This window comes from Corella eumyota, chromosome 7 (assembly GCF_963082875.1).
Source record: "Corella eumyota chromosome 7, kaCorEumy4.1, whole genome shotgun sequence".
In the NCBI taxonomy this organism is placed as follows: Eukaryota; Metazoa; Chordata; class Ascidiacea; order Phlebobranchia; family Corellidae; genus Corella; species Corella eumyota.
In genome coordinates, this window is record NC_137496.1 from 10,303,808 (window position 1) to 10,324,637 (window position 20,830).

General features: G+C 34.5%; 2 protein-coding genes across 2 annotated transcripts; one reads left to right on the plus strand and one right to left on the minus strand.

Moving 5' to 3' along the window:
- The first annotated feature begins 208 nt into the window (after positions 1-208).
- LOC145759974 (ral GTPase-activating protein subunit beta-like) lies at positions 209-18,113 on the plus strand. Its single transcript, XM_082573830.1, has 29 exons — positions 209-428; positions 1,364-1,443; positions 1,825-2,027; positions 2,418-2,584; positions 2,910-3,096; positions 3,619-3,750; positions 3,986-4,137; positions 4,494-4,600; positions 4,863-5,133; positions 6,606-6,822; positions 7,460-7,618; positions 7,974-8,088; positions 8,490-8,628; positions 9,061-9,159; positions 9,742-9,860; positions 10,004-10,189; positions 10,632-10,798; positions 10,967-11,187; positions 11,838-11,919; positions 12,349-12,526; positions 12,818-12,888; positions 13,361-13,511; positions 13,925-14,053; positions 14,457-14,619; positions 14,967-15,193; positions 15,560-15,692; positions 15,865-15,937; positions 16,453-16,595; positions 17,128-18,113. Exons 1-29 carry the CDS (start codon positions 293-295, stop codon positions 17,391-17,393), a joined length of 4,473 nt encoding a protein of 1,490 aa, XP_082429956.1. The 5' UTR covers positions 209-292; the 3' UTR covers positions 17,394-18,113.
- Positions 18,027-20,596, minus strand: LOC145759976 (uncharacterized). Its single transcript, XM_082573836.1, has 3 exons — positions 20,165-20,596; positions 19,737-19,857; positions 18,027-19,498 (listed from the first exon to the last, which is right to left on the minus strand). The coding sequence occupies exons 1-3, from the start codon at positions 20,331-20,333 to the stop codon at positions 18,601-18,603; spliced, it is 1,188 nt and encodes a 395-aa protein (XP_082429962.1). The 5' UTR covers positions 20,334-20,596; the 3' UTR covers positions 18,027-18,600.
- Positions 20,597-20,830: the final 234 nt, after the last annotated feature.

Below are 20,830 nucleotides of genomic sequence, written 5' to 3' on the forward strand. Positions count from 1 at the left end.
GTCTAACCTCTACACCAAACTGCATGTCGAATTTAAAAACTGTTAAATTTAGCAGAAGACTAGTTAAGGTTACAAATTTTACCCTATCTTTAGGCAGTAAATTTTTTAACATTGAGGATAAATATAAACAAAAAAATTGTGCCGGTGGCTTCCGGTCTCTGCCCGGTTGTTTGTTTTCTTTTAGGTCTCTGCAAGATCGTAAAAAACATTTTGCTTTGAAGTAGGAAGAAAGGGTTTGTCTTCGTTTTAGAAGAGCTAGTTAGCATGTAACTGAGACTAAATATACATTAAAATGTACGCGGAATACCCTTCTATCGAGTCTGAAGTGTTAAACACGATCAAATGTCGAAGTGTTTTGCATAACTATCCTGCAAATATTGCCGAAGATGTAGCTCACTCGATCGTCTCAAGTTTTACACCAAATAGTGGTAAGGAAATTAATTTTAATTAGGTATAGTTACTAGGGATGACCTAAACTCTAAACTACTTAGATTCTTTTAGGTTTGGGTAATTTATTATCAGATGTCAATAACAATAATAGATGGAGCTCTAATTCAGTCTGGAAAGTAGGGCAGTTTTCGACGAGATGTGCAAGCATAAAAAATGGCGTGACCGCGCGTGCAGGCGTACTACGATTTTCGGTCTACACGTGCACGCGTGATTTATGTTGGCGTGCTTTACTTAAATCTGGCTTAAATTTACAAGGCGTCAGCACTGCGCGTGCACACATTTTTTTAAAAACCAGGCGTGCAAAACTTTAATTTCGGACGTGCATTTTTTTCATCGAAAAAAATCTCGTGCGTGCACGCTGCCCTACTTTCCAGACTGGGCTCTAATAGCGTCGTCCGCCAAGTTTTTAAAATGCGGAATTGTGAAATTTTTTTGATCTTACCCTAATCTTTTTCTGTACATTCCGCTCTTTCCGCATTCATTTTAGTACTACTTGTTTTAACCGGCGGACGACGCTTCTAGAGATCCTAATAAATTGCTGTCTACTTTTTGAAGAATTTACATAAATATAAAATAAATAATTAAACATTAGTCCGATGTGCATGCAAAGACTAGAAAATATATTCATAATGCTTGGCCAATGTTGGCCTATTATTAATAGTTACACTGTTAGTTTATCAATAACAGATGGGGTCTTATTTAATGTCTATTTATCTTAACACATATTTGTTATACTATACATCCAAGTGTTTTAAACACTTTTTTTATATGCATATATGGTTTGAATTAAATTATTATCACATATAAAATAAAAAACCTGTAAATAAGTATATATATACTTTAAAATAGATTTATTTGGGCTAATATTGGCATTTAACTTTAAAGTTTTTTATCAATTAATTTTATGTTCTAGGCCAACATGCAGGACAGCATGTGATGCTAAGGCAACAGACAAGTGATACAAACTCACCACAACTTTTAAATGATTCTCAAGTAAAAGTTTAATCAATTTTATATAAGCATTAAAATAGTCTTATACCGGCAGCGTGGTGTAGTGGTAAGAACACTTGTTACACCACACATGAGGTCATGGGTTCAATCCCCACTGATCTCATGCTGTAGCACCCTTGAGTAAGGCGCTATAAACGGTATGAACCCCGGCTGAGCCAGCACTAAATCAGCAGTATAATTACCGGGCAATTTTATAGTCTCCGTAATATCCCAAACTGCCACAGGCAACTCGAGACTGGGTCGGAGTAACTGATGTTACTCTATGTTTAAGTCGTGCATTTGACTTTCCCACATCGAGGATAAAGATATATACAAAAAAAAGTAAAATATTGAGGATAAACATATAAAAATACTTATTTTAAGGTAAAATGGACTATGGAGGCGATATGTTATGGGCTTTGTTTAACAGAATTCGAAACTTTACAAAATAGTGCAAACATTTACTTGGATTGGTTGACTGTTATTTCAACGAGACCTCAGACGAATATACCGAAACCTATTTACGATGATCCGTTACCTTATGTACGAAAAATAATTGTGCATTTACAAAATCTTTTCATGCCAAGGTAAAAAAATTTTACATTTTTCATTATAAAGTTATGTGTTTTTTTATATTACTTTAACGATTCTTTACATATATATATTTATATCTTGTATATATATGTCCTTAATGCTGGCCCATACCAATTTTACAATTCTATAACTAATTAAATTATAACAATTAAACTAGTACTTAAATAAGATTACCTATATTTTCAATGGTAAAGTTATAACAATTAAGGTATTAACGTACCACCTTATTTATAAATAGTTATAAAAATTCTGTATAAATTGTCTTCACAGCCTGATAATAGAGTAAAAATTAGTGACATATTATTAAAAATTATTTGTCAAAAACGTATTACCGACAATAAATTTTTTTAAACAAACTGTATAATTATATTATTATTATATAGACTTGATAGTGCCAGCAACAGCCAGTTGTCCTTGTGTCAAAGTGTATTAAAAGCAATCCAATCATTAGCTCACGATGCTGTTGAGATAGATAGAGCAACTTGGGAAACTATTCTTATATTTATTCTCAAAGTTTCTAATACACTCTTAGCTCCACCATCTCAACCAAGTATGTGACATTGTGATACCAATTATGTAACTTTATCGTATGGTACCTTTTTTGTATTTGTTTATCTTTGATGTGGGAAGGTCAAATTCACGACCTAAACATAAGTAACATTTGTTACACCAATCTAGTCTTAAGTTGACTTTGCCAGTTTGAGATATTATTGAATATATTTACTTGATATTTAAGCTGCTGATTAAGTGTTGGCTCAACAGGAGTTCTAACCGTTTTTTGGAGCACTTTCATCAAGGGCGATACAACATAAAGGCAGTGGGGATTAAACCATACAAAACACTTACATTTATCTTTTTTGTTAATTTACTTTTAGACAGCTTAGCTGAGCAGATGTGCGAGCAACTGATGCAATCTTTCTTCGACATCTGGATGTTGTCCTGTTCTAGGTGTTTCCCAACTCCATCCCTCTGGAAGACCTCTCGTGATCTTCTATCTGGATGGAGGCATCATCCATCTGTTGTAGATTGGTGGAGCAGGATCACTGCTGCTCTTACTTCAAGGTAGTTTTTTTGTTGATGTGGTTGACTTCATGACCTAAACGTAGAGTGGTAGAATTGTTGACTTCATGACCTAAACATAGAGCGACATTTGTTACCTTGTTTTGAGTTGCTTTCAGCAGTTTGGGATATTATAGATTATAATTGCCCAATAATTATGCTGCTGATTAAGTGCTGGCTTAGCAGGAGTTCGTACTGTTTATAGCGCCTTACTCAAGGGCACTACAGCTTGAGAGCAGTGAGGATTGAATCCACGACCTCATGTGTGGTGTAGCAAGTGTTCTTACCACCACGCCACGCTGCCGGTATCCATATTTGCCTGATAATTAATCTGCTGATTAGTTTTGACTCATAAGGAGTTTATACTGTTTATAGCGCCTTCTTTAAGGGTACTACAGCATGAGAGCAGTGGGGATTAAACCCAGGATTTTATGGTGGGGTAGCAAGTGTTCTTATCACTTCACCTTGCTGCCGGTATTACTTAATTTATTCTCAAAGTATTTTCAAATAAATTTTTTGTATTAGGTTGTTGATGTTTATGTATGGACAAGATTTTCCTTTATTTAAAGTACCTGAGGTTGACATGCAATATATCCCAAAACAAATGGATAATGAAAGAGTTGCACAAACTTGGTTTAGAGTCCTACATATGATCAGGTAAAATTAAAATTTTTTAATAAAAAAATTGTATAATTTGCTAAGAAATCCTTAAATATGCATTGCTTTACAGTCCTCGTTGTTTCTCTCTCGTACTTTACAGTCTTTGCTAATTCTCTCTCATTCTTTACAGTCCTCGCTAATTCTCTCTCATTCTTTACAGTCCTTACTTTCGTAATTGCTAACTTTCATAATTACAATTTATTATCTAAAAGTTAATTTTTTTTTTCAATAGTAACCCTGTTGAGCTTTCAAATTCAACCACAATGTTCAGAGAGCTATCATTGGGTCAAATGGAACCCACACAGCACCCATGTTTAAGGATGTTACCCTACATATTCCTTAAAGCTATGAAGGGGGTATCGTCATTAGTCGACGCTTTCTTGGGTGAGTTTGAGTTTTTTAAGAAAAAACCAAGTTTATCTCAATTTCGAGTTGACTTTGTAAGTTTGGGATAGTGATGATTATAATTGCCGATAATTAATTTGCTAATTGATATTTGGTTCAGTAAGAGTTTGTACTATTTATAACACCTTACTTAACTACAGCATGAAAGCAGTGAGAATCGAACCCACGACCTTATGTAGTAAAGCCAGGTGTTTTAAACACTACACTAAACTACCAGGATTTAGTAGTACAAGCCCTGTTATCAATAAACCAGGAGATTTATAACAAACTGCCATTGGAAGCAGTGGGGTTCGAACCCATATCCACAACTTGTGATATTATTTGTATATTTACAGGTTTGAGTAATGAGAAGAAATACGAGGTAACTTACCCAAATATTTTGATGCAAATTGCAACTCCCATTACACCGACTAATACAAGGAAATCTGCTAAAGTTAAAAAGGTAAACTAAGACTAAACATTAGCAGTGAAAAGCCATTTTTGGGAAAATGTCACTTTTTGGAAAATGTTGCTTTTGGTAAAATGTCACTTTTGGTAAAATGTTACTTTTTGTAAAATGATAGTTTTTTTGTAAAATGTTGCTTTTGGTAAAATGTTACTTTTGGTAAAATGTTACTTTTTGTAAAATATCACTTTTGGTAAAATGTCACTTTTGGTAAAAATGGCAAATAAATTTAACTTAAAAATAAATTAATATTTTTTAGGGAATTTCCGGGGCTTCATTCCCCAAACCCCCATCATCACCCAACCCCAACTCAACAGCCCCCGCTTCTTCATCAATTATAATGAGTCCAAGTTCATCCACAACATCCAGTACCCCCCCATCAAATAACTCACCCAACCCCACCCAACATGTGATTGATATGCACCCCCACCCTACTAGTCTAAGGCCCCAGTGCAACAGTATTTTAAACTTATTTGGGGAGTGGTTATTCGGGGCTTCGTTAGTTGGCTGCAAGTTTGAGGGAAAATCAGGTAAGAATATTAAATTTAAGGTTTTTGTAATTTTATTGGTAAGGGTTTGCTGTTGTGATGTGTTTAAACTATCCAAAAATGCTGGGCTTAAGAGTTAATACTGTTGCTTTGGTTTGAGCTATTCGTAAATGCTGGGCTCAAGGGTGAATAGATGGCTTGAACCCAAAACCTTCTGGTGTGTTTGAGCTATCTGTAAACACTGGGCTCAAGGGCAAAAAATGTGGCATTGGTGCGGCTCGAACCCGAAACCTTTTGGTGTGTTTTAGCTATCTGTAAATGCTGGGTTTAAGGATAAAAAGTGTGGCATTGGTGCGGCTTAAACCTGAAACCTTTTGGTGTGTTTAAGCTATCTGTAAACGCCGGGCTCAAGGACGAATAGTGTGGCATTGGTGCGGTCCGGACCGAAACCTTTTGGTGTGTTTTAGCTATTTGTAAACGCCGGCTTAAGGGCAAATAATGTGGCTGGCATTGGTGCGGCCCGAACCAAAAACCTTTTGGTGTGTTTGGCTATCTGTAAACGCCGGGCTTAAGGACGAATAGTGTGACATTAGTTGGGCTCAAAGCCATATGCTTTCGGTGTGTTTAAGCTATCTGTAAACACTGGGCTCAAGGACGAATAGTGTGGCATTGGTGCGGTTCAAACCCGAAACCTTTTGGTGTGTTTTAGCTATTTGTAAACACCGGGCTCAAAGGGCGAATAGTGTGGCATTGGCGTGGCTCAAACCCAAACCTTTTGGTGTGTTTGAGCTATTTGTAAACGCCGGGCTTAAGGGCGAATAGTGTGGCATTGGTGCGGCTTGAACCCGAAACCTTTTGGTGTGTTCAAGCTATCTGTAAACGCCAGGCTTAAAGGCGAATAGTGTGGCATTGGTGCGGCTCGAACCCGAAACCTTTTGGTGTGTTTAAGCTATCTGTAAACACCGGGCTTAAGGGTGAATAGTGTGGCATTGGTGCGGTTCAAACCCGAAACCTTTTGGTGTGTTTAAGCTATCTGTAAACGCCAGGCTTAAGGGTGAATAGTGTGGTATTGTTGCGGCTTGAACCCGAAACCTTTTGGTGTGTTTAAGCTATCTGTAAACGCCGGGCTCAAAGGCGAATAATGTGGCATTTGTGGAGCTCGAACCTGAAACCTTTTGGTGTGTTTAAGCTATCTGTAAACGCCAGGCTTAAGGGTGAATATTTTGGCATTGGTGTTGCTCAAACCCGAAACCTTTTTGCTTGTAGTTTGCTGCATGATCAGTATACTACTGTACTAGTATAAAGGCATGGCATCGGACTACAAACCGGGAGGTTTCGGTTTCAAGCCGTGCCAATGCCAAAATATTCACCCTTAAGTCTGGTGTTTATGTATATCTTAACTACATCCTACCGGTGCACTCTTTCTCCAAAAAAATCTAAAACTTATCACCTTAAGGTGGTACGAAAAAAAGCAAAAAAAATTTTTTGTAATTAAAATTTTTTTATTTTAAAAGAAAATTCCAGAAGTCGATCTTCAAGCATCCCTTACTCTGTGTCCAGTTCCTTGGCAGTGGGGACACCTAGTGACAACCTTGTTCCTAACCCGATGTTTGACGTATCCGATTACCCCGAGTCTTCAGATGCGGGAAGAGCGGAAGCATGCGGGACCTTGTGTCGACTTTTCTGTTGCAAGAAAGCGGGGGAACATATATTGCCCACTTATTTAGCCAGGTACTTTTTTTTTAAACTTTATCCTCAATATGGGTAGGTTGACTTCATGACCTAAACATAGAGTAACATTTGTTACCTCGACCCAGTCTTGAGTTGACTTTGCCAGTTTGGAATATTATTGATTATAATTGCTTGATAATTAATCTACTGATTGTTCGTTGGCTCAGAAGGAGTTTTTACCAGTTTTGTAGCCTTACTTTGCTGCACTACAGCATTTGAAACAGTTGGAATTGAACTTAGGACCTTACAAAGTAATGCCTGTTTTAACCACTGTTTTAACCACTACTTTACAGCATTAATTTCTTATGTATTTATTAATATGCTATTGAGTTTTTGGGCTCAACAAATGCTATTTCGGTTTAAAGCCTTGTTTTTGGCCACTTAATTATGAAAGCAGTTGGGATCGAACCAGAGATCTCATGTGGTGATTTTAACGGTTTCTTAATTTAGTCAGCATTTAAATTATTGCGCCATTTAACTTAATAATATTCCAAACTGCCCAAAACAACTTAAGACTGGGTCAGGGTAACAAATGTTATTTTATGTTTAGGCTGTGAAGTCGAGTATCCTACATAGAGGATAAATAGATATAAAAAAAAAAATTTAAACTAAGATTTAAAAAAAACATTTTTTTTAGGTTTTACCTGGTTTTGAACCAGGGAGTGCTGGGAGAGAGTAAACAGGTGCTCGCCAGTATTCTACTTAACTCAGTCGATTTATTAAGGATTGATCTACCAGGAGTTACTTGCCTTGTTCCTGCTATTCTTAATGCATTGGAACTAATCTTACCTGACAAGTAAGTTATTTTAATTTTCTTCAAAAATTTTGATGTGTTTTAAAATAGTAAAACATCGGTCATAAAATAAGAATACCAAAGGTCTCCAGTTCAAATCTTGTAATGGCCAAAATTTTTAAATTTAATTGTTGAATGCTGGTTTGGTTTTTAGCTTAATAGTAGTTAATAGTGCCTTACTTAGAGCATAACTGCTTGAAAGCAGTGGGAATCGAACCCAAGACTTCATATGTTAAAGCCAAGTGTTTTACATAAGATCTTGGGTTCGAATCTTACTGCTTACATGCTTTAGCATTTTTAAATATACAGTAATATTAATACTATAGCTTTTATATTTAAAATATGAATTTTTTGACAGAGAGTTACAACAATTCAAACCTTACTTAAGTATAGTTGAGTTAAGGAGAGCATCCATTCATTTGCTTATATCAATGCTGCCTTTGCCTTTGCATTATACATCTTTGCAAATAGAGGTAAACTTGTTAATGTACTTATATCTTAAACAATATAATAACATTGGTAGCATGGTGTAATGGTTGGTACATTTGGTATAAGTCTATGAGGTCTTGGGTTTAATCACCACTGCTTTCATGCTGTAGCAGCGGTTAGAACACTTGGCTTTACTACATGAGGTCTTGGGTTTAATTCCCACTGCTTCCGTGTGGTAGCGCCCTTAAGTAATGCACTATAAACGGTATAAAATCCAGCTGGGCAAACACTTAATCAGCATCTTAATTATCGGGCAATTTTTATTTCAAACTGCCAAAGGCAACTCGAAACTGGGTTTGGGTAACAGATGTTGCTCTATGTTTAGACTGTTAAGTTGACCTTCCCACATTAAGGATAAATAAATACAATTTTTTTTAAAATTTAGGACATACAAGAATTATGGGCAAGCAGTGGGGCATCGTCAAACAACTTAAATTTTCTATCCTTAAAGAAGCGACTTCTAGATCTTTTGATTGGAGCTTTACAATGTGAATCCGATCCAACTAACACTCAAATGATACTGGGTCAGTTAAACTAGATTTGGTTGCTTTAAACAAAATTATATATGATTAATTTTATTTAATATGGAAAGGTTGACTTCATGAACTAAACATAGAGTAACATTTGTTACCCTGACCCAGTCTCAAGTTCCCATTTGGCAGTTTGGGATATTATTGATTATAATTACCCGATAATTAATCTGCTGATTGGCTTTTTGGGCTTAGCGGGAGTTTATACTGTTTATAGCACATTACTTAAGGGCGCTTTACCATGAGAACAGTGGGGATCGAACCTAGGATCTTATGTGATAAAGCCAAGTGTTTTCACCACTACACTTTTATATGTTTTTGAAAACTGGCTAACTCCTTAAAAAATAATTCTAATTTATGATTGTATATGTTAACGTTTAAAATAAGGTTATTTTATATTAACTTAAAGTTATTTTTGCTTACTAGGGGCACTGTTATTATCATTGCATGACTCAGCATTATTTGAAGCCACTGAAGATGAAGTAACTGTAGCGCAACCAAACGAAAGCGAAGGGGTACAAGTTGGTAAGTCTATTATTAAAATATGATTTTATTGGTATTTATTGCCATTTTGAAACTCTCATTTGCGGTGCCCGAGAAAATTATCGCAGACAAATATTAGGTTGAGAGTTGCGACCATATTACAACAACTGGCAGCGTGGTGTAGTGGTAAGAACACTTGCTACACCACACATGAGGTCGTGGGTTCAATCCCTACTGCTCTCATGCTGTAGCACCCTTGAGTAAGGCCCTATAATCAGTACGAACTCCTGCTGAGCCAGCACTTAACCAGCAGCTTAATTATCGGGCAATTATAGTCTCTATAATATCCCAAACTGTTACAGGCAACCCGAGACTGGGTCGGAGTAACTGATGTTACTCTAAGTTTAAGTCGCGCATTCAACTTTCCCACATCAAGGATAAAGATATACAAAAAAAGGGTTAAAATTTCAACTAAAGGCTGGGCTATTGACTAGTATTAATATTTTACCAAGTCTTGTTAAAGTATGCAAGCAATAAGTATTGAACCAATAACCCCAGCATTTAAAGACCCAAAGCACTTTTGTAAATTTTTTATGTCAAATAACACAATTGCATTTTGCATAGAAACAGCTTACGGCTTGTTTGTGCAAATCATCCATCTAGTTTCACAGAAGCTGGAATCTTGGAAGTCAGATGTTGGTATAACCCTTGCTGCCCTGGAATTATTAAGTGGTCTGGCGAAGGTAAAAATTTAAATAGAAAAAAAAAATTTTAAGAAAAAAGTAAATTTAAAGTTTCTAAAAAAAACTTCATTTTTTTGAAAAAAAAGTTTCGAAAAAAAGTTATTTTTAAAATAATTTTTTTTGTTTAAATTTCCCAAACTTAGGCTGAAATAAGGATGGAAGATCGCCAAGAATGCAGAAGAGCTGTCCATGAGTTGTGCCAGTACATAGTCTACCAACGACAACGTCCTCCGCAACATCATAAACGAGAACTTCATTCCATGATTGTCACCGCTTTTCATACATTAGCAGAGTGGCTGATGGACCATCCTTACTTAATGAATGACAAGGCAAATAAAAATATGTTTCACATATAATTATTTTTAAGTTGAAAGTTGGGAATTGAACCCAGGATCTCTATAACATATTCTAACCACGTGAAGACAGTGGGAATTGAACCCAGGACCCCATAAAGTGTTCTGTCTACCTGGGGCAGTAGAAATCATTTTAAGAACCCTGCAATTTTTTTTTATTGCTTGGAAGCAGTAGGAATCGATCCAGGGACCCTAAAAAGTGTTTAAACCAAATGGAAGCAGTAGGAATCGAACCCATGCCCCCTATAAAGTGTCCTAACTGCATGAAAGCAGTGGGAATCAATCTCAGGACCCCATAACGTGTTTAAATCACATGGAAGCAGTGGGAATCGATGCAGGACCCCCAAAACGCCAAATGTTTTACCACTACACCACACTGCTGATATTTTTTTTCTGTAAATTTTTTTTTATTTTTTAGGATTGCTTATTTGAAGTGCTTGAAATTATAGAGCTAGGAATATCAGGAAGCAAATCGAAACCGGATCCAACCGGTTCTGACAAGAGTGAACCGGTAATGAAATCGGAGAAAGAAATTAATCCAGTTTCACAAAGAGTTAGAGAAGCTGCCGAGGAATTACTTATTTTGTAAGAAATGATATTAAATTAGAACAATAAATGATGTAGCAGTTAAAATACAAAGGCACAAGTTTTGAGTTTGATTCCTGAGATTTTATTTTTTATTTTTTTTATTTTTTGAAGACATTTTACAAAAATTTTGCAAAAAAAAAATTTAAATTTTTGATGAAATTTCAGGGTATTTGAACATCTTGGGGGCTTTCCCTCACCCACCACACCCAGTTCAACTTGCAGTTTATTGGACGAACGCTCCTTGCTGTTATACGCAAGCGGGGCAGGCTGTGTAGCCCCAGAAAACGAATTTACAATGAGCAAAGCTGTTCAAAGTTTTAAATATTTTGGATTATGTAATGGAACTATGCTGAGTATATTGGAACAGCAGTTAGGTTGTGAGCCAGGTAATTATTAATAAGTTAATATTAACATATAAGTTGTACAGTTAAAAAACTCCATCTATATATAATAAAGCTCAGTTGAAACATGTATACTTGTATGCCTATTTTATAGGCATACAAAATAAATAAAACTGCCATTTGTGGTGAACCGTTAAATTATTGGCCGGCAAATATTAGTTAAGAGTTGCGAAGAGTTGCCATATTATGACAACTTAAATCACGATTGTACGGGCTGGCTATTGACTAGTGTTTAGAATTATATTAAATTCTAAATTGATATAGAATTTTTTTTTTGTTTTAAAGTATTTTTATTTACGCTATAAGTGATTTTAACTGAACACCATAGTGTAGTGGTAAAAACACTTGCTACACCATCATGAGGTCGTGGGTTCAATCCCCACTGCTCTCATGCTGTAGTGCCCTTAAGTAAGGTGCTATAAACGGTATAAACTCCTGCTAAGCCAGCACTTAGTCAGCAGCATAATTATTGTGCAATTATAATCTATAATATCCCAAACTGGCGATGTCAACTTGAGACTGGGTGGGGGTAACAAATGTTACTCTATGATTAGGTTGTAAAGTTGACCTTCCCACATTAGGGATAAATAAAGACAAAACAAAAAAAATCTTTATTTTTTTTAACATTTTTGTAGATTCTGCTCCCACGGTAACTATTTTGCTACGAGGTCCTTCTGGCAAGAAAGCATGGACAATGCAGCTGAAACAAACACCAAGGTTATTCTAAATACATTTTACTAATCTACAATTCTATAAAATTTTAACTTAACTTTCTATAAAAATTTACATTTAAAATTAATGTAGTGGTAAGAATACTTGCTACACTACACATGAGGTTGTAGATATAATCCTGTCTGGTCTCATGCTGTAGTGCCCTTAAGTAAGACGCTATAAACGGTATGAACTCTTGCTTAGCCAAACTGCCACAGGCGAGACTGGGATGGAGTAACTGATGTTACTCTATGTTTAAGTCGCACATTCCACTTTTCCACATCGAGGATAAAAATATGTATGAAAAAAAACTTAAAAGCCTAAAGTTTAAACTGTTGATGCATAAAAAATTGTGTAAAATTTATTAGTCATTCAAATTCTTAAAAAACAATGTAAAATTTTTTTTTTCATTTAAAAAAAATAATTTTTATGTAGATGTGACAAATTGTCACCTAGTGATTACTTACATCAACCTGAACGCCCTTTGCCTAATACCCAACCATCCAACTATATTAGAGCCAAACACCGAACTTTTCCTGAAGAAGCTGACAGAATACCTCTAGTAAAAGCTGATTATTCGATTCCTCTTCTAAAAGATGTTCCAAATGAAGAGGTAGGATTTGGTTAATGTAAAAAAATATGTACCCTAAATGTTTAAAAATATGTACCTTAAATGGTTGTTTTTTGAAAATAAGACACTTTTTATTAACCCCCAATTTAAAAAAAAAAATCCAAATTATGGTAAAATATCGTTTTTCAAAAAATGGTAAAAATGGTTTTTAGTAATATATATTTGCTTATTCTTGTAAAGCAAAAATGTTGTTAAAACTAATAAAGTACATATAATAAAAATGAAATTACAGTTTAATGATACAGATTAAATATGTAATTTGTTTTTTTATAGCAATCTGCCCATGTTGAAACCATAAAGCAGTTAATTAAACTTCAGATCAAATATGATGAAGATATTACAAGGTAGTGTTTTGTATTTGTTTATCCTCAATGTGAGTCAACTCTATGACCCTGAACATAAAGTAACATTTGTTACCCTGACCTAGTCTCGAGTTGACTTTTTCGCTCAATGGGAGTTTATGTAATTTTTAATGCCCTAGTCAAGGACTCTACAGACTAGAAGCAGTTGGGATGGAACCCAAGACCTCACATAGTTTAGCTAAATGATTTAACCACCTCATAATATTATGGGACTTTAAGAAGGTAGACGTGATGGGTTAAAAATGTATTAATTTTTAAAACCCCAACCGAATTTCAAGTTGTGTTTAAAAGTTAATTAAAAATGTTATTTAATGGCGCCTTACTTAAAGGCAGCAACACATGCAAGCAGTGGGAATCGAACACAAAACCTTGTATAGTAAGACTAGGTCAGCCATTTACTGTGTAATACGCTTAAAAAAATTGAATTTTAAAAAAATCTTGATTTTACTAACAGTGAAAGGAAAAATAATCCCGAAGAAATGCCAGAATGTGTTCCAAACGAAGCTACCCAGGAATTTAAGTCTTCTAGATTGTTCCTTTCCCATCTTAACTTGCTCACACTTGATTCTGTCAGACCACAGAGAAATGCAGGACTAGGACCAGACGTAAGTTTGTTCTGAATAGAAAAAATTACAAATTGGTTAGAGTGTTATAATATTTAAGGTGTTGTAAAGGTATTGCCTAAAAATTAGAAATATTTTTAAAAAATTTTTTAAATTTTTACCGCATTTATATTTAAACTAGTGGCCTGGTATAGTAATTAGAACACTTGGCTTTACTACATAAGGTCCTGGGTTTGATACCAACTGCTTCCATGCTGTAGTGCCCTTAAGTAAGGCGCTATAAATGGTATAAACTTTTGCTAAAAAATTATAATCAATAATATCCCAAACTGCCAAAGTCAACTTAAGACTGGGTTAGGGTAACAAATGTTACTCTATGTTTAGACTGTAAAGTCGACCTTCCCACATCGAGGATAAATAAATACAACAAATAATTATTAAATATTTTTATTTAGCTGGTGATGTTAAATGCAAATGATTCTGCGTTTGCAAATGAATTAGAAGTTTTTGATTCTCTACCTACCAGAAATCATGACACGGTTTTCATATTTTATGTCAAAAAGGGGCAATCAGAAAGAGAAGAGGTAAAAAAATAGAAAATAACATTTTTCTGTCCCAACTTAATGTGAGAAAGTTTAAGGATCTCATGTACATTACGGTCCCCACCGATTTTCTTATGTACTTAACAGTTTTCTCGCTAATTCTCTCTTATACTTTACAGTCTTTGCTAATACTCTCTTATACTTTACAGTCCTTGCTAATTCTCTCTTGTACTTTACAGTCCTTGCTAATTCTCTCTTATACTTTACAGTCTTTGCTAATTCTCTCTTATACTTTACAGTTTTCGCTAATTCTCTCTCGTACTTTACAGACCTTGCTAATTCTCTCTCGTACTTTACAATCCTTGCTAATTCTCTCTCGTACTTTACAGTCCTAGCTCATTCTCTGTAATAATTTACAATTCTTGCTAATTTTCTCTTTTTTTAGATTCTTGCTAATGTTAGCGGGGACAGCTCGCTTGTAGATGCTTCATTCACCGAGTTTTTGTTATCACTTGGTTGGCCCGTTAATTTACATAATCACCCTGGTTGGACAGGGAAAATACAAGATAGTTGGAAAGTGAAATATCCTACGTGTGGCCAGCAAAATGGTAAGTTTAGATCGTTTTTTAAATTTATTTACCCTCGATGTGGGAAGGCTTACTTTACAACCTAAACGTAGAGTAACATTTGTTACCGACCCAGTCTCGAGTTGCCTGTGGCAGTTTGGGATATTATTGATTATGATTGCCCGATAATTAAGCTGCTGATTAAGTACTGGCTCAGCAGGAGTTTATAGCATTTATAGCACCTTATTTAAGGTCACTACAGCATGGAAGGAGTGAGAATTATTCTCTCTTGTACTTTAGCCTCTATACATTCTTTAGCTGTTTTAAAAGCTTTGTGCAATTAGTGAAAAAAATTTTTTTGTTACAACAATTTCATTTTTTTTTTTTAGAATCAATTGATTTTAACAAACATGGTCCCAGTATATTTAACGGCGATAAAAACATCTTATACTACGCTAACGCAACTACAGAAGTAGCTTTTATAGTGCCAGGGCTTCGAACTATCAACTGTTCAAATGCTGACAGTGTTAACCAAGGTTTAAATGTGGATAGTGACAAAAATAAACTGACTCTTGATTTGGGAATTCAAAGTACTTCTACTTTAACTGTTAACCAGGTTAGTTATATTTATTGACAGTTTTTTAGATTTATTTATCCTCAATGTGGAAAGGTTTAACACAGCCTCAACATAGAGTAACATTAGTTACTCCGATTTAGTCAAAGGTGAACTTTGCCAGTTTGGGATATCATATAAATTCTAATTGCCCGATAATTATGATACTGATTAAGTGACGGCTCAACGGGAGTCTATACCATTTATAGTGCCTTACTTAAGGACGTTACAGAACGGAAGCAGTAGCGATCAAACCAAGGACCTCATGTACTAAATTGAAGTGTTATAAAGTTGCTAATGTTAAAAACTGCCGAAAAAATCAAGTTTTTCTAACAGAAATAACTAACTTTATCTTGTCTTTATATTTAGGATAGCCCTACTAGTCCAACTGGGTCAATTGGTTCAAGAACGAAAAAACTTAACCCAATGTTACGCCCCGCTTTTCACACTTTACCCGATGCTCAAGTCGCCATCGTGTGGTGTGAAAGTTACGACAGTTTTCGTAAGTTCAAATTTAAAATCTGTTTTTATTAATTTATCTCCAAGTAAATAATGTCAAAAGCTTAAATAGTTGTAGCAGTAGGGATCGAACTCAGTACCTCTTATAGTATTGCCATGACCACTTGGCCTACTTTTTATTATTATATAGTTTAAGTTTTTAATTTTGTATTCAGATAACTTTTCAATTGAAAAACTCGAATGTGAGATGCTGACTGGCCAAGAATCGGTTACAACAACTGCAAACAGGTAAAAAAATTAATAAATAATGTCGTATTTATAGGCCTAGAAAAAAAATAAAACTGCCATTTGTGGTCTGCACTAAAATTATCGCAGGCAAAAATTTGTTAAAAGTTGCGACCATATTATGACAATTAAAGTCCTGACTGTCGGACAAGCTATTAAATAACCTTTTTTTTATTGCATAAATTAAAACTGGCAGTGTGGTGTAGTGGTAAGAACACTTGCTACACCACTATGAGGTCACTGCTTTCATGCTGTAGCGCCCTTGAGTAAGGCGCTATAAACGGTATAAACTCCTGCTGAGCCAGCACTTAATCAGCAGCATAATTACCGGGCAATTATAATCTATAATATCCCAAACTGCCACCGGCAACTCGAGACTGGGTCGGAGTAACTGATGTTACTCTATGTTTAGGTCGCGCATTCGATCTTCCCACATCGAGGATAAAGATGTATACAAAAAAAGTCAAATTTTTTATACGTTCTGTTATACTAATGCATTAAAATGTTTTTTTTAACAGCAAAAGCAAAGATACTACAGTGATATTGATCCATCCCCTAGAAAGTGGTTTATTCAGGGTGAGAGTACAAGGTCAAACCACAACTAAGGGAGGGGTTGCAACTCCTCTTATATCTGGTATGGTGGTCAGTAGAAGAGTATTAGGTAAGTAAAAAAAAAAGAATTTAAAATTTTTTGTGTTTATTTATCCTCGATGTGGGAAAGTTGACTTTACAGCCTAAACACAAAGGAACATCAGTTACTCCGACCCAGTCTTGAGTTGCCTGTGGCAGTTTGGGATATTATAGATTATAATTGCCTGATAATTAATCTGCTGATTAAGTGCTGGCTCAGCAGAAGTACATACTGTTTATAGCATCTTACTTGAGGGCACTACAGCATGAGAGCAGTGGAGATTGAACCCCTGACCTCATGTGTGGTGTAGCAAGTGTTCTTACCACTACACCACTCTGCCGGTTTTTTAAAATTGTTTGATAATTAATCTACTGATTGGTTTTTTGGTTCAGCAGAATTTTGTATCATTAATGTGTCTTACTTAAGGGCAATACAGCATGTAAGCAGTGGAAATCAAACCCTGGACCTCATGTAGTTGATCCAAGTCTTTTAACCACTACCCATAAATCAGAACAAAAAATAAAATTTTTTATTTAAAAAGTCATTTTTTTAAACTCTATAGGCACAGCAACTAGAATAACAGCCATGAATGCTTGCAGTAGAAAAAGATTATCAAGCGACGCTTACAATCCCCCACATACACGCCGCAAACAAAGAATCAAAGAAATTTTCTCAAAATACCAGAAGCGATGTACAGAGCCTGATTTCTTCACAGCGGTGTTTACGGATTGTAAAAAAGATGAATTCTCCGCTAGTTCGCATTCTGGGTCGACCAGTTCTATTTCTTCATTACAATCTGTCCTTAAACCTTCGGTGCCGGTCAGTTAATTTATTTTTCATCATTGCAGACTCTTTAGCAGAGGTTTAACCAAGGTACATTTAATTTTTATGAAATATTGACTTATTTCTAAAAATTATATAAAGAATTATTTTATTGACAATGAGACATTTTTATTAACCCCTTATTTGCCCCAACTTCTCTGGGAAATGCCCTTTTATTTTTTCAAAAAAAAATTTGACCGAAATTTCAAAAAAAATAATTAGGTTTTGAAATTTTTTAGGATTTTTTTCATTTACTAAACCTAAAAATCCTTTAATAGCCAGAGTGATTACAAATGCGCTGATAACTACTACATGGAGTCCTGTGTTTAATGCCAGCAGCTTTTATTTTAAAGCATTTTAAAAACATGCCCCAAAATCACATAGGTAACTAAGGCTAAATATTGGACCGTTTTTAAAACATAAAATCTTGTTATTTTTAAAGGGTTAATTTAATTATAATGTTACATAAGTTTTATAACTCTTTACATGCGAAAGGGTGCCGCAAAAGCACACTGTATAATTAATATATTACTCTAGCAATGTCTTTTTTATGCTAAACACTGTAAATATACTGCTGCTCAAAAAATGATAACTATAATTCTAAAAATATACAATTTTATTTAAATGGGAATTGTTTATTTAAATGGGAATTGTATAAAACGATTTATGAACATTTGTGCAATAGTTTGTAGATTTATTTAAAATTTGTAAAATTAAAGGACCAAATAGAATATAATATTTGTTTTTTATGATTTTGAGTCGAATGTAATGGTTTAACTTGGCTTTTGAGGTCCTGGGTTCAATTCCCACTGCTCTTATGTTGTAGCACTCTTTAGAAAGATGCTATAAACGGTATAAACTCCTGCTGATCCAACACTTAATCAGCAGATTAATTATCGAGCAATTTTAATCAATAATATCCCAAACTGCCAAAGTTAGCTTAGATTAGGTCAGGGTAACAAATGTTACTCTATGTTTAGATTGTGAAGTCAATCTTCCCACATCGAGAGTAAATAAAAAAATGTTACTATATTTATATTTACAGATTTATAAAAAAGCACAAATTTTTTTACAAAAACAATATATATATACAGTGTTGCAATACTATTAAGATATGATTAAAATTTAAATATGTCATAATAATAGGTAAAATATTTTTTAAAATGTGTAATATATAAAAAAAATAAGGTGCAAAATAATATTAAACTGCATTTTATAATGTCTTATGCTTACCAATTGTAAAGTGAAACATGAAATCGTGTTTATCTTTACATACTTCACCACATATGTTACATTGAAAAGGATGCGATACACAATGGCATCCCATGTGTAGACCGTACATAATATTATCGGGAAATTTTATATCACAATGCCTGCAACACCATTCTAATTGTTCTTTACTAGTTTCTTTTAATGTTAATTGCATGTTAGAAGATTCTGATGTTAATGTAGGATTTTGAATTTCGATAAATGTTTCATGATTTTGTTTATTAATATTTAAAGACTGTCTGTTATCGAGTTTAGGTTGATATTCTTGGTTTTTTGATAGTCGCCGAGAAACAGTGTTGGAAATTTGATTAGATGGAGTTGTAACTTCAACAGAGACAACATTTTTTGATGATTGACCTTCTGTTACATGATATAAACTTTGAAACGAGTTTGGTTTATTTTTGTTGTCACCAATGTCTTCTTTAACGCATAATATTGGCGACAAAACTTTTTTAACCGACGATACGCTATCGGGTGACGATGAAAAATCAACACCCCGGCTACTCATTGCAATATTATTCTGCGAACTTTTTGCCATTGACGTGAACGCTTGATCTGATATAGATTCAGTATTTAAAATATTTATTGAAGAATCAGGAATCGAAATACTCTGAAAATTGATTTTGTAGAAATCTGATGAATCAGTTGGAGATAGAAGATTATAGCCTGTTGCGGGACTTGTTAAACTTTGGTTGTTGTCATCAAAAGATGAACCGACAACCATAGATGGTAGGGTGTTGTCGTAGTTACTCTGTTTTGAAGGATTCTTTCTTCGTTTGTTGGTTAACTGTAGTCGGTGACGATTTATTTTGTGATTTTGGAGATTGTATCTATTTCCAGTTCTAGATAAACAAGGATAGAAAAAAATTCAAAAATACACAATTTAGTAAAAACTTTTGGTTACATTTAGGAAGGTTGACTTTATGGCCTAAACATAGAGTAACATCAGCTACTCCAACCCAGTCTCGAGTTGCCTTTAGCAGTTTGGGATTTATAGATTATAATTGCCCGGTAATTTTGCTGCTGATCAAGTGCTGGCTCAGCAGAAGTTCATACTGTTTATAACGCTATTTTTTTCACCTGTAATCACATATAGTACATTTAAAATCTTTCAGTTTCGAGTGTGTGGCCATATGATGTTTTAAATGATGTTTCAATCTAAATTCTTTTCCACAATGAAAACATTTCCAAGGCTTCTCATCTAAAAAAAACATGAAATTTACCATAATCTATTTTCTTATTTATCCTCGATGTGGGAAGGTCGACTTCACAGCCTAAACATAGAGTAACAATTGTTACCCCGACCCTGTCTTGAGTTGTCTTTTGCAGTTTGGGATAATATAAATTATAATTGCCCGATAACTAAGCTGTTGACTAGGTGTTGGCTTATCAGTAGTTTATACTGTTTATAGCGCCTTACTAAAAGGTGCTACAACTTGAGAGCAGTGGGGATCGAACCCAGGACCTCACATAGTAAAGCCAGGTGTGTCTTTTTATTAAAATTTTACCTGTGTGGGTTTTTTGGTGAAGATGTAGACTGCTTTTCCACGTTGTAGTAAAACTGCATTGGGAACATTTATAGGTTTGTTCTTTGCCAGAATTACCACTGGAAAAATTACCTAATGGCCTGATTGTGAACTGCATTGACTCGTTTGTAAAATTCAAATTTTGATCCATTTTTGTGTTAACCTACTAACAGATTAAAATCTACGTAAACAATTGGTACAATTTTTTGTATTTATTTATCATCGCTGTAGAAAAGGGCGACTTTACAGCCTATACATGGAGTAATATTTGTTTTTTAGACCCGGTCTCGAGTCTGCGAGTTGACTTTGACAGTTTGGGATATTATTGATTATTATTGCTTAGCAGGAATTTGTGCCGCCGTTTATAGAGTCTTACTAATATATACACTTATATATTAATATATTTATGGTAAAATACCAACAGCAATGGCTTTAAATTTAAGATACTAAAGCAGTAAAATAGGTAGTACTTAAGCTGTCAATCAAAATATTTGTTATTGTAAACAAGGTTTAAAAAAATGAGGATAATTGTGTTATACATTTTGTAACAGATGATAAAACGTTACATAATACGTCCTTAAAATATGTGAAATAATTAAGACACACAAAAAAATAACAAAAATTAGTAAAATGGTTAATTAAAACTAA